The sequence below is a fragment of the Neoarius graeffei genome, chromosome 2, assembly GCF_027579695.1.
Source record: "Neoarius graeffei isolate fNeoGra1 chromosome 2, fNeoGra1.pri, whole genome shotgun sequence".
In the NCBI taxonomy this organism is placed as follows: Eukaryota; Metazoa; Chordata; class Actinopteri; order Siluriformes; family Ariidae; genus Neoarius; species Neoarius graeffei.
Window position 1 is genome coordinate 16,890,092 of NC_083570.1, and position 18,969 is coordinate 16,909,060.

Below are 18,969 nucleotides of genomic sequence, written 5' to 3' on the forward strand. Positions count from 1 at the left end.
TGAGATGAGATGTAAATAAAAATATTTATAAATTAAAATCATATAAATTAAATAAATATAATTTTTTAAAGAAATTTAGCAAAACTCAAATTTAAAACTTGAAGTTTTATTTATTTTTGTTTTGTTTTGTTTTATTTTATTTGGGAATCTTGTTTCTCAACTTGAAGAAAATATAAATATTTTATCATATTTTTATAAATAAAGATACTATAAATAAAATAAATATAAATTTTCAAGAAATTTAGCAAAGCTAACAAATAAAACTTGCAGTTTTAATTTTTTTAATTTTGTTTGGGAATGTTTCTCAAGTTGAAGAAAATATATTTTTATAATATATATATTTTTATAAAAAAATATATATATAAATAAAATATAAATTTTCAAGAAATTTAGCATTTGCATAAAATGCTCAAAATTAGTTACTCGGAATTTGTGTGTTGCTGGGTTTGTTTTTTTAAGTCTTTTTGTTTCTTTGAATTATATTAATTTCTGCATTAAAATTCAGAGCATATTTCTACTTTGTTCATCATATTTTGGGGGGTCTGACGTTTACAGAAAAAAAACACCATGCACGCTGCCCATCGTCTCATCTTAGAACAAGCAAAATATGCATGTCATATTGTTTATTTATGTATTTATTCTCATTTTTATATCATAATTGTTAAGCGCTTTAGAGTGATGTAAAGCATGATAGAAATACAGTTTATTATTGTTACAAACACAGTACCTTCTTCAAAGTTCGTCAAGAATTTACTGGGCTCTTCAGGGAACCATTTTGTTGTAAGGTTAGACTTCGAACCTTTAAAGACACCTTCACTTGAAAATGCATCATTTTTTTCTTTAACAGAACGATGATTAATAAGAATCTAGTTGCGTCCAATCGAGAACTGAACATTTTCAATCATCAGATAGAAAAGCGTTCAGAAAAACAGGACAAATCAGGCACGTAGTGTATATCTTCAATTACTTTAATGTGTGTTACATATCATTCTTATACCGTAATACATAAAACAAACAAAAACAAAAAAAGCACAGGTAATTCATTTAGTGAGAGTAAGCAATGAAATCTCCAGGTTCGGAGTGCAAGGAGATCATAAAAAGGACTTGTTGGGTTTTAGAGTGTGAATTTAGCAACTGTAAAGTGTGTGCGAGCGCTTGAGTCGTCCTGGTCAGGTCACACCAGAGATGTGGTGCTCTCCGGATTGACCCTAACCGAGCGCGAGCTCTTCCTCAGGTCCTGCAGCTGCTTGGCTGGTTTTCCGACGCCTTCTTCGAACCTGCGCTCCACGACAGGAAGCACCGTCTCGTGTAAGAACCCTGCGTTCTGCAGGATGAAGGATTTCTTCTCGGCGTCCTGCTCGCAGCGCAGGCTGTAGTCTACGTGCTGCACGGCCACCAGGATGATCTCCCTGAGGCTCTCGAGGAACACCATGTGTAGCTCTGGGAAGTAGAGTTTCAGCCCTTCTTCCAGGAACGCCATCATCTGCTTGGTGAAGGCCACCACGGTGTAGCTGAGATTCACCCAGCAGTCGTCGCCCGTGTACTGGTTGAAGGAGCCGATGCCGCAGCTCCGCATCTCGTCCTTGAGCTTGGCCAGAGCTTCAGGGGTCATCAGGTTCATCCTTCTCCACATCTCCTCCGAGTTGCGGTGCTTGGTGGCCTCGATGATGATGTCTTTCTGGCTTTGTAGAGCCGCCTTGATGTCCTTGACCAGCAGCGACTGCAGGATGAAGGTCAGGTCCAAGCCGATGTCGCTCAGCTGCTTGCAGTGCTCTCCGGCCAGCTTGACGCACTCGGCGGCCGTAGACAAGCTCTCTTTGCTGTCGAACACCTGCTTGCTGAAGGTATCGGCGAACATTCGCATTGCAGAGCGAGACCAGACTACGAACGCAGAGTAGCAACCCGTGTCGCCTGCGAAGTCGGTTTCGAACTCTCGAGCTGTCTCGAGCAAGCCGGTAAAGAAGACGTTGCAAAGTTTCTGGATGTACAGCAGCGTAGCGCCTTCGATGCGCAACTGTCGGATGGCCGTGTGCACTGCAGCAGCGCGGTTCTTCAAGAACAGATCGCAGGCTTTGGTAGACTGGCCCAGCCTGATGAGCTGCGAGACAGCACGACGAGTCGCTTTCGGTCCGCCACGCAACGACCGATCAGGCGACAACTCAAACACCAAGACCTCCGTCAGCTGCCGCACGCGCTCGTCCACTTTCCCCCTGAGCTCCTTCACTCTCGGAGTCACCGGCTGATCCTTCAGATACTCGTTCAACTTCTGCAAAAGATCCACGGCACCTTCGAAATCCCTCTGCGCGATGCAAACATCAAGGTCCTCGGGAAGCTCCTGGATCCACTCTGGACTCAAGTCCACTACCTCCTCAGTGTCCAAAGGTTCCTCTTCATCAAACGGATTGGTGGAAACCTCAGGTCTGACCGGCGACTTCGGGACCTCCTCTTCTTTCTTGTTCTGGTCTTTGACTTTCGTTTTCTTGGTCTCATCCAGGATCTCCAGCCACTCTTTCTTGATCTTGCTGTTTTCTGCTTGGAAAATGCGGCTGTCTGGGAACATCAGGATCTTAAACATGTCCTTCATGGGAGGGTTGTCCTTGACGTTAACGACAGCGAAGCTCTCCAAGTCGTACAGAGCGTTGTATTTGTACTTGATCGTCCCGCGTCTGTTGGCGAGCCATGTCGCGATGAGCAGGCAGTCGTTCATCAGAAACGCGTGCACCTTCTGGATCTGCGACATGTTGTCTGCGTCGTACTCGAACAGATCGCCGTTGTAGACCAGATAGCGGCCCGGCGTCTCCATGATGTTCTTGCAGCCTTCCACTTTCTCCAGCAGCGTCGTCAGGGTTCTCTGCTTGACCTCCTCGGTTTCTTTGGGGAACGCCGCGAGCATTTCTTTGGCCGCTTCGTCTTTGTCGGTGGACAGAAGGGCCTGGGTGATGCTCTCCATAATGCTCTTCTGCTCGGTCAGGATGTGACTCAGTTGGTACATCTCGCTCTCCAGGTACGAAATCTCCTTCGCCGTCTCGATGAACTGCCTGTAGTTCTTGTAAACGTTCTTCTTGAGGTTCTGCGCAGTCTCATCAGCAAGAGTTTGGATCTTCTGACGATGTTCTTGCAAATCTCGATCTCCATCAGACTGCTGCGAGAGCTGCTTCACGTAATTCTGCGGGTCAAAATTAGCCGACTCTAACTGCTTCCGCAGCCTGGTTCCGGCGTCCGCCATTTTAACGTCTGTGCTGCTTTAAAAATAACTCGGAAGCTGATAATCAAAGCCTGCACTTATTTATCAAAACCCGGTCGTTGTGTTCATTCTGCAGCAACCCGGAAGCGAACGAGGCGACGCCTGGTGACGTCACAGCACGGGACCTTGAAAGAAAAAAATAGGTGGCCAACCATAAACCTGCACGGAATTCAATAGCAGTAAAAGAAAAAGACGATAAACAACTACTTTATGGTTTTTTTTAAAAAGTACACAATATATACATTAATGTATGTATTTATATTTATATATGTATATATAATTTCTTACAGTCATCATGATCATGATACAATTCACAGCTTTCGTAAAGCAAAGCGAATATAGCTCTACAAAAACAAAAAAAACCCAGTATGATAATCCACACTGCTTTATTTTCATATTATAACCAAACACCACACAAAAACAAAACATCTAGATCTATATCTAGATCTATTTTATGCCTTTTCCTGTCCACGTGACCCTTTCCAGTGTTACTACTTAGTTGGCCAACATTTAAAAAGCAAACCAAAACCCTATATCAGGTTGTGTCCCAAATAGCATCCTAGTCCCTTCGTTCATTCTCGAAGTCTGCACTTGGTGTGACGTCATCAAGGCATAACCGGACTGTGGAGCCCTTGAGTAGTCGAGTTCAGAAAACGAGTGTTTGGAACACGAACAACTGAAAGTTAGGCTAGATTTTTTTTTTTTTTTAATTTATTAAACAAAGGAAAATATACAAACTGTCAGGGAGGATATGGATTAAAATTACAGATTTGGGGAGACATGTAAGAGAAAAAACAAACAAGCTGCATGTAAATTACATTTTAAATTAGGCAACATAACGGAGCAGAGACACAAAAGGAAAAGGATTCATAAATTACAATAACGAGCAATACTTGTTTTTTTTTTTAAGAGACAAGAAAAACATTTTAAAGTCATTAATAAATCCAGGGAAGGAGGGCTTACAGTTTATCCGTTTTGCACAGTGAATATGATATTTACCCCTTAATAAAATTATGTTAATAATGTCCGAAACAGAAGAGGGTAAATTATCCATGTAGAAAATAATATGATATAATTCAAAGGATGGAACATCATTAATTTTAAGTGATACCCAGTTTTTTAGGCTAGATGTTATGCTAGCGGAAGTGTTTTGTTTTTAAATAGGTGGCCAACCATAAACCTGCACGGAAATCAATAGCACTAAAAGAAAAAGACGATAAACAACTACTTTATTGGGTTTTTTTAATGTATGTATGTTATTTATTTATTTATTTATTTATTTATTTGACAGGGACAATGCACAACATACAATTGAGCCAGATTATAGCCACAAGGCTAATTTTCATCTGTAGTCCCTGGACAGGAATTGATGTAAAAAAAAAAAATACGACAAAACATGTTATGGGTGGGACTATGTGCAGATATAGGCCTACTGTATATTGCAGTAACAAGTACATAGTTTAAAAAATGATATATAATACAATAAACACAAAGACACAAGATCGATGACTGAAAAATGTCCACAGTGCTGCCCTGCTTTTAGCCATTTCTTAAGACTTAATTTAAAAGTACAGAGTGTGGTGCTTTGCCTGATACTAACAGGAATGCTATTCCATAACCCTGATGTTTTTACTGAGAAAGCACTTTGGCCAAAAGTAGAATGTCTAAACACACTTATATATACTTGTATGTATATATAATTTCTTACAGTCATCATGATCATGATACAATTCACAGCTTTCGTAAAGCAAAGAAAATATAGCTCTACAACAAAAAAAACCCAATATGATAATCTACACTGCTTTATTTTCATATTTTAACAAAACACCACACAAAAACAAAACATCTAGATCTATTTTATGCCTTTTCCTGTCCACGTGACCCTTTCCAGTTGGCCAACGTTAAAAAAAAAAACACCCTATATCAGGTTGTGTCCCAAACAGCATCCTAGTCCCTTCGTTCATTCTCGAAGTCTGCACTTGGTGTGACGTCATCAAGGCATAACCGGACTGTGGAGCCCTTGAGTAGTCGAGTTCAGAAAACGAGTGTTTGGAACACGAACAAGAATGACTGAACGTTAGGCTAGATGTTATGCTAGCGGAGTTGGTGAAAGTGTTTTATTTTCGAAGTGGGTTCATGTTTTGTTTTAGCAATTTTTAGTATTTTTAATGAGCAGCTATGATGAAAGTTAATTTTATCATAAATTGGAATGAGGTTAGAGCTGTTTAAGCGAGAACAAACAAGCAAACAGCCAGGCTAAGCGGCTAACTTGGAAACAAAATGGCGGATGAGGACTTCTTGCTGGCTGTGCAGCTGCAGGAACAGTTTGATAGCGAGCTCTCGGGTTCTGGATGGAGCGATGGGAGCAGTGACGGCTGTCCTCTGAGCAAGAAGCGGAAAGTGGAGTCGTATTCCCGGCCTGGGCAGCCTGAAAGGCCGCTGTCTATAGTGGACGAGTCGTGGGAGATGCTGGACCCGAATCCAGATGTTCGAGCCATGTTCCTTCAGTTCAACCAGATGTTCTTCTGGGGGAAACTCAGCGGGATTGAAGTCAAATGGAGCCCTAGGATGACCCTGTAAGTTCTAGAGCGCAGCAGGTTCTCAGCCTGCTTATTCACAGGGCCCATTAAAAAGACCCTGAATCATTTTGCTTCATCTGTTCTGTCTACTAAAGCAGGGCTTTTCAAAGTGTGGGAGAGTCAGCCCCCCCTCAGAGAGCAAATAAACAACAGCCCCCCCCCCTATAATTTTTATTGTTGCTATACTTAATGTTCCATTCGTATTTAAAAAAATGGTTGTTGTACACATTTCTTATTTTAAACATATGAGCTTTTTTAAAGCCTCTTTTTTACACATTTTAGAACATCTGTGCTTTTTAAAACCTCTTTTTTACACATTTTGAACGTCTGTGCTTTTTTTAAAATCTCTTTTTTACACATTTTAGAACATCTGTGCTTTTTTAAAACCGCTTTTTTACACATTTTAAACATCTGCGCTTTTTAAAACTTTTTTTACACATTTTAAACATCTGTGCTTTTTAAAACCTTTTTTTTACACATTTTAAAACATCTGCGCTTTTTAAAACCTCTTTTACACATTTTAAACATCTGCGCTTTTTAAAACTTTTTTTTACACATTTTAGAACATCTGTGCTTTTTAAAACCTCTTTTTTACACATTTTAAACATCTGTGCTTTTTTAAAACCGCTTTTTTTTACACATTTTGAACATCTGTGCTTTTTTAAAACCGCTTTTTTTACACATTTTGAACATCTGTGCTTTTTTAAAACCGCTTTTTTTTACACATTTTGAACATCTGTGCTTTTTTAAAACCGCTTTTTTTTACACATTTTGAACATCTGTGCTTTTTTAAAACCGCTTTTTTACACATTTTAGAACATCTGTGCTTTTTAAAACCTTTTTTTTACACATTTTAGAACATCTGTGCTTTTTAAAACCTTTTTTTACCCATTTTAGAACATCTGTGCTTTTTTAAAACCTCTTTTTTACACATTTTAAACATCTGTGCTTTTTTTAAAACCACTTTTTTACACATTTTGAACATCTGTGCTTTTTTAAAACCTCTTTTTTACACATTTTAAACATCTGTGCTTTTTTAAAACCTCTTTTTTACACATTTTAAACATCTGTGCTTTTTTAAAACCACTTTTTTTTACACATTTTGAACATCTGCGCTTTTTAAAACCTTTTTTTACACATTTTAGAACATCTGTGCTTTTTAAAACTTTTTTTACCCATTTTAGAACATCTGTGCTTTTTTAAAACCTCTTTTTTACACATTTTAAACATCTGTGCTTTTTTAAAACCACTTTTTTTTACACATTTTGAACATCTGTGCTTTTTTAAAACCTCTTTTTTACACATTTTAAACATCTGCGCTTTTTTAAAACCTCCTTTTTTTTACACATTTTAAACATCTGCGCTTTTTAAAACCTCTTTACACATTTTAAACATCTGCGCTTTTTAAAACCTTTTTTCACGTTTTAAACATCTGCGCTTTTTAAAACCTTTTTTTCACGTTTTAAACATCTGCGCTTTTTAAAACCTCTTTTTTTCACGTTTTAAACATCTGCGCTTTTTAAAACCTCTTTTTTACACGTTTTAAACATCTGTGCTTTTTTAAAACCTCTTTTTTACACATTTTAAACATCTGTGCTTTTTTAAAACCTCTTTTTTACACATTTTAAACATCTGCGCTTTTTTAAAACCTCCTTTTTACACATTTTAAACATCTGTGCTTTTTTTCAAACATCTTGTTTTACACGTTTTAAACATCTCATAGCATCGTTAGCTAGCACCTCTTGGCAGACAACACACTGTGGCAGTGGAGCATCTTCAGATCCAGTCCATGAAAATCCAAACTTTAAATAATCGTGGTCATACTTCCTTCTTTTTTTGCTTGGCCCAGACTCTGTCTCCTCACTCACTGTAGCTTTAGGTACTAAAAATCGATCCATTTTGTCTCTGGCAAAGGCTAGCTGAAGTTCGCTAAATGTCCGCAATAGTAACTTTTATTCTGGTTTATTTTTCCTCACATTTCGCCCCCCCTGAAGAACTCTGGCGCCCCCTAGGGGAGGCGTGCCCCACACTTTGAAAAACCCTGTACTAGAACCTATTAACCTGCTGTAAAGTGCATTGATGGAACGCAACATCACTCCCTGTTTGGAGCTTAGGAATTAAATAAATGCAATAGAAACTTGTTTAAAACTGTATGCCAGCATAAAACCATACATGCGGGGCTTTCTCGGTCAATAGGATTAGATCCTTCGACGTTAACGAAGAAGGAGTTGGAAAATTTATCCATCCGTTGAGTTCCACGACATCTCCGACTACCTGGTGCTGCTGGTCGACATCATTCTAGGTTAAAGATCTGGGGATCAGGACACCAGATAAATAACAGGGCTCGACATTAAAGTTCATATCCTGGACCAATTTAGTGGTGGGTTTTTTTTTTTAATGAAAGAATGTCCGTTTACACACTCGTCCAGAAGGGTAATTTTGCACAAGGACAGCAGAAAATAACAAAACAAGCCATACTGATCCAGATTCGTGACGTCACGTGCGGATCCGCCAGCAGGCTGAGAGACAAACGCTGGAACACCTCATTTAGAGTATAGTCTCTCTTATTTCTTATGCTGGCAACAGTCGACTTGTGAATTGCCGATTTTCTTGGTCTTTTTCTCGTCTCTGCTTGGTCCTCGGCTTCCTTTGGTGACGCTGACACAAATGGAGACGGTGTTGCTTTGGGCATTCTCATCTCATCTCATTATCTGTAGCCGCTTTATCCTGTTCTACAGGGTCGCAGGCAAGCTGGAGCCTATCCCAGCTGACTACGGGCGAAAGGCGGGGTCAGGGCTCTACACTTTTTTTTTTTTCAGGAGCACATGTGCTCCTAAGTTAAAAATTTTAGGAGCACAGGGAAAAAAATGGGGGCACAAGCACAAGTAGGTTTTCATTTTAAAGATTTATTGTAGCGCAAACCTTAGACACACCAACACAAAACGCAGAATTCAATTGAGTGAATGAATGAATGAACGAATGAATGAATGAACAAACAAATGAATAACGAACAACTGAATGAATGAACAGCTAAACAGAGAGCAGAGCTCAGCAGAGCTAACAACATCATCAAGGACAGCTCCCACCCTGGCTCTGAGTTCTTTGACTTGCTGCCCTCAGGCAGGCGTTACAGGTGCATCAAAGCAAGGACCAACAGACTCAAAAACAGTTTTTTCCCACAGGCCATAACTACCTTGAACAATTAGCCTTTTTCGCATTACGTCACTTGCAGGGGAACTCGTATCCATTTTCAGCGTTTTGAATGGAAGAAGAGGTATACAGCGGCAACATATGTTAACAAAACTGTGTCATTCACAGATAAGATTGATAATAATATCGCGCATTGTTGTTTATCATTACGTATTGTTAGCGACCATTCCAGTCACCTATCTGCCTTGTTTTGGAGAGGAAGTTTACTGACTTTCTATGGTTGCTACTTGTTAGCCAGCAGATTAGCATGCCGCCTCTTCTTCCATTCAAAAGGCTGAAAACGGATGTGAGGTTCTTCTGCACGTGACGTAATGTGAAAAAGGCTAATTACATGCACTGACTGATGCCACTTCTGGGCAATTCCATGTAAATGTCAACCTCACCATGCAAAAATAAAGCAACATGTAATACATCAAAACCACTCCCAGAGATATCACCTAGGCCTGTATTTTACAGATGTGAATAAGTTGAACCAATTTGTAACCAACCTAATGTGTCACTGTCAGTCTTTCTTTCTTATAATGTAAAACCCAAGCTAAAATCAACTTTGATCAACTACAATTCTATATTATTGCCACAAGCCACAGAAATGTATGCTAAAATCCACAAAACAGCAAAACAATAGCCATCCTAAATATTAAGAACTTTGATAGTTTTAGCTGATATTTAGAGAGTTTTTCAAAGGGTTATGGTGGTTAAATTGCTGATTTTCTAAACATATGCCATGTCTATTTCAGACGCGTCACATCCGTAACGGAATTTCGTCACATCCATAACGCTGACTTTTCCTTCCGAAACTCTGCATGAAATACAAAATATTTTAAACAAAGATTTTTTTAATATTCACCTTGGACCCCTCTATCAAATGGATATCTCCATTTCGACATTAGGTTTACGATTTCACAGAGTTTGATAAAAATGTACAGTCACCCAAGAAAAGTGATACTTTTTCTGTCACATCCATAACGCATCTTTTATTGGCGTTTTCTGGCATGCCCTAGATGTACTATGGGAATTGTTCTTGTTCTATCACTTCTCCAGTATGGTACAGCCTTAAAATATGCAACACCTGTTTAAATACTGGGAGACAATAAAACGTGCACTGGGTCATTTGTTGCCATTTTGAGTTCAAGTGTCACGTCCATAACGCTGGAACTGCTCTTCTGGCAGGTGCAACAATGCGCCAACAAGGACCTAAAAGGACAATATTCTCACACTTACCTGATACAGTGCAATACTTATTACAGTGCAACCTCACAGAGCAACTTTTTACTTTTTATAGCTTTTGTATATTTTATATTTCTACACTTTTACATCCATACCCAATACAATGCAATACCAAATACAGTGCAATATCCTGAGTTTTGTAACTGAACTGAGTTTCTATAACTAATGCCGCTTTTCCACTACAAACACGGCTGAGTCGGGCTGAGCCGTGCCGTGCTGAGTCGGGCTGAGCGGGGCTGTTGGAGTTGCATTTCGACTACAACCGCGCTGAACCGTGCTGGCTGGAAGTGGGTGGACACATTGGGTGGAGTTAGCGAAAGTGGGTGGATGTCACGTGATGTCATTAGGCGGCGCAAACGGTGACATCAGTGAGCTTTTAAGCGGTAGTCTCACGACCCGAATAGTAAACAATAAACATGGAGGACATGGAGTCGTTAGTGTTGCTGGTCTTGGTGCTGTGGCTTGTTGTCACCGACAACGCCAACAGATACTGGCAAGAGTGTATAGATGAGGCGAGGCGCATAAGGCTTCAGAAAATCTCGTAATTCGTGATTCTTCTCCTTCCGGGTTTGCGGTGTTTACAGATCCCAGCGTGCTCGCGGGGCGTGTGTGGGTATGTGAGGACACTCCTCCTCACCAATCAGTGCACAGGGGAGTGTCTGCTCACGCCCCCAACCTCACTCGGCTCGCTTTGGCTCGCTTCAGCCCCACTCCAAAACGGTGCGAGTTTTAGGGGCTAAGCAGGGCTGAAGCGAGCTGAGTCGTGCTGGTTTTTGGTAGTCGAAACGCGAGCCGTGTCGGGCTGAAGTGAGCTGAAAAAGGGTAGTGGAAAAGGGCCATAATGTGCAATTAACATCTGCAACTCAACACGCCCAGCTGTGTGTGTGTGTGTGTGTATGTATATATATATATATATATAATTTTTTTTTTCTTTTTTTTCTTTTCTGCTGTGTTGTGACATGCACCATTTGTATATACTGTATATTATTTGTTTTTCTGCTGTGTTGTATGTTCCCATCTAAATGTTTGCACTGGGGTGTGTGCTTTCCATCTCATTATATAATTTTCCCGCACCTTCTCCCGTCGTTCTAGCTTTCTTCACTACACTTTCTTCCTCGTCCGTTCTTTTATTCCTGTTTCCACCATCATTGCTTTTAAAAAACGCCGTTATTCTCTGCATAGCGAATATATTTCTCAGCTCGGTCCGAACCAGCTCTGTTATCTCTGTTGAATGATCTGATGAATCCCTAAAAAGCACTTTTCCCACCTAATGCCACACCCACAACATACAACCGTGGGAAAGAGGGGCAATCACAGAAAGATGAGTAGAAAACGGGAAATGATACGGGGGATATTTATTGTGATAGTAGGCTATTGTAGCGTCAGCACAAAAGCACCAGACTCAAGTTTAACTGAAAGTGTTATTCAGTAGCCTAAACTTATTCAAGCTACAGACCGAGAAGAATAAAAATGCTGAAATGTCATGTCCCGGTAAAACGCACTAGCATGGCAGAACGGCAAAAAAAAAAAGTTACTTTTTCATCGTCGTCGCCTTTGGGTAAAATCCTTTGCTCTTTCACTGTTTATCACTTCACGAGGAACCCGGAAGAAACTTTTTTTTTTTTTTTTTTTTGATCAGTTTCACAGCAAGCGTAGGGCATTTTAACAACTAGCAAGGCACCCTAGTGATAGTGATGCTTTGTGAACAGTGACCACCACTTCACATCTCTAACGAAACGGATGTGACGTCGGACGCGACCCGGCTAATTTTTTTTTTTTTACTAACAATTCGCTTCAACTTGGGGGGGAATTCACAGTCCAGTAGATGGCGCTTCGTAGCCCAGTGGTTGAAAAACACCATTCTAGAGCACAGCAGGTTTCCATCCCGCGGTTCTGGGAAACATCAGGCTGATTGAGTATTTGTGTGAACACCTTCTAACCACGAACATCACCAGTCATCATGTCATATTTGATGCAGGTGTGCCGGCGTGTGCTCGTACGAAGGCAGAGGAGGCCTGTGTTCCATCCGTCTCAGCGAACCGCTTCTGAAACTCCGACCTCGTAAAGACCTGGTGGAGGTGAGTTCCTGAACCTGAACAAGTCACATGACCACACGTTTTCATCACTGCCGTCATGTCGCGTGTCGTTTTGTCCTCAGACGCTCCTGCACGAGATGATCCACGCCCTGCTGTTCGTCACGCAGAACAACCGAGACCGGGACGGACACGGGCCGGAGTTCTGCAAGCACATGAACCGAATAAATCAAGCCAGCGGAACAAAAATCTCTGTAATATTTTGTTTGCGATTTACATTCGAACGTTCTTTACGAAAGATTGCAGAAATCTTTGCTCGCATCCTTTTGAGACTCTACAATTCTTCCCGCTCAGGTTTATCACTCCTTCCATGACGAGGTGGACGTGTACCGGCAGCACTGGTGGCGCTGTAACGGCCCGTGTCAGAACCGCAGGCCCTTCTTCGGCTACGTGAAGAGGGCGATGAACCGAGCGCCGTCAGCCAGAGACCCGTGGTGGGAGGATCACCGGAGAACATGCGGAGGAACGTTCAGCAAGATCAAAGAGCCAGAGAATTACGGGAAGAAGGGCAAGAACGTCCCGAAGAAGCCTGTCAACAGCACTGCAGGTGATAATACGTGCGTCAGTCGTCTTCCGGGGACATTACGAAAGAAATGAAAGGTTAAAAGGAAGTAGGAACAATCGTTGGCACGTCTGGTGAGCACACATACATAGTCAGGCCCATAAGTATTTGGACAGCGATTTTAATTTTGCCTGATTTGAAATGAAAAAGAAGCATCACATTAAGCAGTCAGGAATTCCCTTTTTTTTTTTTTCAGGTTTAAAAGTAATTAGATGTAAATCCTTTGCAGTCGATGACTGACTGACTGACGTCTGGAACCCATAGACTGCTGGGTTTCCTCTGAGATGCTTTGCCAGAGCTTTACTGCAGCCGCTGTCGGTATCACGCTCAATTGGGTTGACTGACTTGGCCATTTCTTTGCTTTAAACTAGGGATGGCGAAAACTAAAAAAAATCTTGACCGACCACCGAGCCTCATTAGCCGGTTAAAGTCGGTTAACCTACGAGTTTAAAATTCTAGAATTGGAATTATTAGAATCTATTCTAAATCTAACCGCGAGCATCCGCACATTCAGTCCCAGTCGCTGCCCTCCACTCACATTACCTTTTCTACAGCGCGAAACATTTAGGCTACATCCACACGGCAACGAGATGTTATTTAAAAATATATCGCGTCCAAATGGGCAACAATCAGTAAAATATCAGGTCCATATGGCAACGCAGCGCTTGCTGAAAACGATGCAATACACATGCCACACCTCTAGGGGCGCTGTAAGACGGTCCCTTCAGAGACACCGGAACAATAGAAGAAGTAAGGACGCATGCGCATAAACTGTTATGCGCGAGACTTCATATTAGCCACAAAGTCAGGAAAATCTGTTCGTAAAACTACATTATAATGACCAAATACAATGAAAAGTATTTTTCCAGTCTCACCTGTGAAAGGTAATCCCATGTGATCTCGTTTGGACGGCAAACCTGTTGGTACAGTTAAACGCAGCACATGAATCTTTATTCTCCTCTTTGACCTATCCAATATGGCGGCGAGGATGACGTATGATTCTACGCGGAAGGCGGCGTCTTTAATGGTCCGGAATAAATTGAATGATACACGTTGATGGATTAATTTGCTCTTCTACGCCCTTTTTGAGGAATGTATTGTAGGACTTAAACCAACATCTGAAGAGGTGAGATCGCTCCTTTTTTTTTCCCTATTTTTGCTGGCGGGATTGACTCTGCCCTAAGGGCTATTCTCATTCTCTCTCTCACTTTGCACCATTACACAATAAATATTCACAGTGAAAATATTTTGTAAGCGCGTTTCATGAACCAAGTTATAAGATTTGTTGACAACTCGCATCGAGTTCGTTACACTTCTACCCGGCGTGAAGCACTCACAGTCATGTGGTTGTGACGTCATCGTAAACAAATCCGTTCTACTCATCCAGACAACTTCGCAACGGCAACGTTGCCAGATCTTTCCACTCTGGAACCCGTTCTCAAAAAGATTGCGTTTTGGGCACCCAAAACGCCGGTGCCGTGTGGACAGGGCCTTAGTCAAACGCAGCACTGATGTCGAGGGGTTTGTATTGGAGCGGAGGACAAATGGCTCCAGCTTAGAGACAGTTTCAGTTGGCCATGATGGCGTTGAAAATAAAGTCAAGTGCTAGAAGAAGTACATAACATTCAGTGATGGGAATAACGGCATTAAAATAAAGGCTGTTATAACGCCGGGTAATCTAATTAATTAGCTACAATCGTTATAACGCCGTTACCAATACCAACACGCCATTACTGCATGGTATTGAAGTTGCTCTGAAGCCGTCACCGACTCGGCTCACAGACATAAAAGCTGCGTTTGTCACTCCCCCTCCAGACACCGCTGTCATTTCATTCTCTCCCCTTCCCTCCAAAAGTCGGCATCTGCGCCTTTAGTTTGTGTGGAGAGATATGATCTGCAATAACATGCATTGTTGGCTACAGACCGAAACATACTTTCAGAATGCACTGGCCAAGGCAGGACTAAACTCGATGTGCCTTCTAATAATAATAAAAAAAAAAACAGAATAGTAATTTGTAAGCTAAAAAGCCTGTGTCTACACTTTTCTTTCGCCGAGTGGCAGGTGTCTTCAACTGGGGCAGGAAGGCGGGACATGACTGAATGGGTGTTTCTGATTTGTCAGCTGTCGTCCTTACATCGCATGGCACGCCCCAAGCGTTTACAACACAGAATTCCAGGTTCTCAGCTCCAAAATCGGCAGCTTCAAAACGATTGATTTTTTTTTAACCGACAACCAAAAAAAAATTTAACCAGTTGACATTGATTCGGTCAAACGGTCGTCGGTTAACATCCCTACTTTAAACAGCTCTCGGGTTGCTTTCGCGATGTTTCGGGTCGTTCTCCATCCGTACTGTGAAGCACCGTCCGATCGGTTTTGCAGAATTTGACTGAATCTGAGCAGAAAGTGTGTATATGGGTCTGTCTCAGAAACTGGGTACTGTTGGGGTACTCCACTAAATATACTCAGTCAATAAACTATACGGTTTTGAATGGTGATGTTGGTTTTAATTTGAAATAAAATGAAAGAAATAATACAGATAAAACTAAATCTTTGATGTGAATACTCTCTTCAGAATTTGGCAAAAATTCTGCAAATTTGTGGAAAAATGGCGGCTTGATCTGGGACACGATAAACGGTCGACTACATCACATTCCCTTAAAAAGGTTGTAGTCCACTGAAAAGTCTACAGTTATCACTAATTGTATTTTAAGTTGTAACTTTATACACCTAAGGATTATGGAATCAATTTTGTGCCAAAATGTTCATACAATACTTTTGAAATATCAAACAAAAATGATAAATCAAAATACAAAACAAAAAAAAGTTAATTTTTTTAGACTGGCAAACAAATTATTCGTGTAATCGTGCAAAATATCAGACTATTACTCTTCAGAAACCTTTTATTTTTGTTCCGCGTCTTTCTCGGTTTTGTTTGGCGTAATTTATTTTGGTTGCGATTCCAGCTTTCTCGTTTGCGCTCCCTGACTTTTTGCTTGCTGTTTTGGCACAAACTTCCCGTGTGGGTGGGCTGTCCAGGAATGCATTCCCATTGGCTAACTTGTGTTTGACTGACAGCTACGCTCAGCCATTCCCTACTCGGATTCTGGCGGACTGTTTGACGAGTGACCGATCCATTGACGGTAAACAAGGATCGAGTGGACTTCAGTGGCGACTATGATATTGAATTAATTCAACAAAGTGTAAGTGCGGGACAAATGTGTTGCAGTAGTACACATTATGCAGGCGTGTTTAACGTTAGCAAGACAGCTATTATATTGGGTAGTGGAGCGAAGTCTAACATTTGACTTGCCACAAAACACCTGCATAATGTGCACTACTGCAACACATACAACTAGGGGTGGGCGATATGTATCGTCTGCGATGTCATCGTGAATGTTGTTTTGACGATGTGTAATTTTGCATTATCGAGTTTTTTTAATTAAGCCGCCAAAAATCAATACAGAGCGGAGCAGACCCGGCGCCAGACACGGGCTGATGGACGGGCCTTGAATTGCTTTGGGGGGGGGGCACACATTTTATACGCCAAGCCAGGGCAACACAACTGTTTCTAGCAACCCAGGAGAGCAGCACAGACGTGACGAGTTAAATATTCTAAGAAACCTATAAAGCAACCAAAACAACTTTCCAAAATGTATCAAACATTGCTCAGCATATTAAAAGGTTTTTTTTTTTTTTTTTTTTTTTTTTGCTCCGCTGGCCTCACAACGCACAAAGCTGATTTCGGGTATCTACCGGAAGATGTCGTGATATGATCCTGTCCAGCAATAAAATGTGATTGGCTGAGACAGCTGCTGATTTACCCAGATACCATCTGAAGAAAAAATGCGATTGGAAGGTTGGTTCATTCCATTACATTAACCCATTGGTTCCCAAGAAATATTAGTCCCGTTTATAGCAATGATCCAGAAATTATTACTAGTGTTTCTGTACTCACGGATAATAATGAATGAACCGATCAGCCGATTTCGAATAGTTTCAATACATTTTAAATTGAGCACATTTTTCTTTATTATTGTTATACTGAAAAACTTTGACTTGTAGTTTACGGTTTTTTTTTGAGGGGAAAAAAAAAACAAAGAAGAAGAAGAAGCTGTGACGGGCTCCTATCAGGCCAAGTGCGGTCACTCGCCGGCCACTTTCAGGCATCTTTTTCGGATTAGTGAGACCGACCCTCTGAACATGAATGGGAAGATATCAATACTGGACTCTGTGAAAACTAACGGTCGCGAAGAGCATATGATTGAAATCGCCATGAAAAGCTGATTATACTTGAGTGTTAGGTTGGTTCTCATGACTCAGAAAAAGCTTTAAAATCCACTTTTCTCGTGGATTATTTTGACACTGCGCAGGCGCAGTACTTCTATAATGGCAGGAGAGGGACAGCGGAGCACGAAGCTGCAAGATGATTGGAAAGCTGTTGGTTCAGATCGACATATGATTGGTTGTTGGCAGCGGAACAGGCGGGATATTTGCAGACCCGTACTGCCGTCTGAGACGGTTGATTAGAATGTTTGCTGCCGTTACGAACTGTCAATTGAATTATTCATTTTTATTAATTTAAAGTTGTTTAAGAAAATAAATATGGCTTTTCCTTAAATACTTGTCACTGCAATGATTCTTTTAGTCATTGTAATTATTGTAATCTTTAAGCAAGTGCTTTTTTTTTTTAAATATCGTCAAAATATCGTTATCGTTAAAATCCTAAAAAGTATCGAGATATTATTTTTTGCCCATATCGCCCACCCCTACATACAACACATCTGTTCCGCACTTACACCTTTGTTGAATTAATTCCATATCATAGTCGCCACTAGCCTGGGCCCGCCCATCCTAAGTATGACGCAACACGAGGGCCTGTTGCGAGCTTCGTCTGGCCAAGCAAGCTATCTACAGCTCTTCCAAGCTCCCGAAAAATCGGGAGCCAATCAACTTTGAGCATCTCCAACGGCCCTGGGTAGAGGCGTGTTCAAGGCACTGACGTAGTAGAACTGCAACCGGAAGCCATAGATTGTTTACAGAATCTATGCCGGAAGCGCTTCATTCACTAGAAACATTACGAACATGGAGCAAGTTCTCACTGAAAACGGAGCAAAGAGCAGCCCTGGAGGTATTTATTGAAAGGAAGGACGTTTTCGCCTTGCTCCCGACCGGCTTCGGTAAGAGTTTAATCTACCAGTTAGCCCCGTCGCGTCACATACGTCAGAGGAAAGAGTGATGTGATTGGTTTAAGCTTCGTCACAGCCTTTTCTGGCTTCGACCAGTAGCAAACTGAGGCATTTCAGGGAGGCGGGTCAACCACGCCCTTTGGGAAACGGTTGGGCTTAATATCTTTGCCAGACCAAATGCTCGCAGAGCTTTGAAGTTGCGTTAGCCAGACTAAGTCGCCACTGAAGTCCACTCGATCCTTGTTTACCGTCAATGGATCGGTCACTCGTCAAACAGTCCGCCAAAATCCGAGTAGGGAATGGCTGAGCGCAGCTGTCAGTCAAACACAAGTTAGCCAATGGGAATGCATTCCTGGACAGCCCACCCACACGTGAAGTTTGTGCCAAAACTGCAAGCAAAAAGTCAGGGAGCGCAAACGAGAAAGCTGGAATCGCAACCAAAATAAATTACGTCAAACAAAACCGAGAAAGCCGCGGAACAAAAATAAAAGGTTTCTGAAGAGTAATAGACTGATATTTTGCACGATTACACGAATAATTTGTTTGCCAGTCTAAAAAAATTGACTTTTTTTTTTTTTGTTTATTTGTATTTTGATTTGTCGTTTTTGTTTGATATTTCAAAAGTATTGCATGAACATTTTGGCACAAAATTGATTCCATAAAGGATTGGTGCGCTCACAGAATAATCATAACCGTCATAAAACATCACGCAAAATATTTGATCGCCGTCGTAACTCCGTTTTCCGCAAACCAATACGATCGTGTGTTTTGATCGAAACGGAAAGCCTCAGGGTCGAGGTCATGACCTCACCAAAAGTAGGAACTTAAAATCACTATGCTGTATAAAAAATTTAGTTATAAATCTGT

The 18,969-nt window shown here is 41.2% G+C and overlaps 2 protein-coding genes across 2 annotated transcripts in view; one reads left to right on the forward strand and one right to left on the reverse strand.

The window, feature by feature from the left end:
- Positions 1 to 950: 950 nt before the first annotated feature.
- exoc8 (exocyst complex component 8) lies at positions 951 to 3,367 on the reverse strand. The gene has a single exon (XM_060906835.1). It carries the CDS (start codon positions 3,224 to 3,226, stop codon positions 1,175 to 1,177), a length of 2,052 nt encoding a protein of 683 aa, XP_060762818.1. The 5' UTR covers positions 3,227 to 3,367; the 3' UTR covers positions 951 to 1,174.
- A 1,738-nt stretch (positions 3,368 to 5,105) lies between these two features.
- Positions 5,106 to 18,969, forward strand: part of sprtn (SprT-like N-terminal domain) — a 30,498-nt gene continuing 16,634 nt past the window's right edge. The window contains exons 1-4 of the mRNA XM_060913920.1: positions 5,106 to 5,820; positions 12,239 to 12,338; positions 12,419 to 12,547; positions 12,648 to 12,900. Coding sequence (XP_060769903.1) covers positions 5,525 to 5,820; positions 12,239 to 12,338; positions 12,419 to 12,547; positions 12,648 to 12,900 — 778 coding nt within the window. The 5' untranslated portion in view covers positions 5,106 to 5,524. The remainder of the gene's footprint in view (positions 5,821 to 12,238; positions 12,339 to 12,418; positions 12,548 to 12,647; positions 12,901 to 18,969) is intronic.

Excerpts from the sequence above, each read along its gene's own strand:
- exoc8 (XM_060906835.1), bottom strand. The coding sequence starts at position 3,226 with ATGGCGGACGCCGGAACCAGGCTGCGGAAGCAGTTAGAGTCGGCTAAT.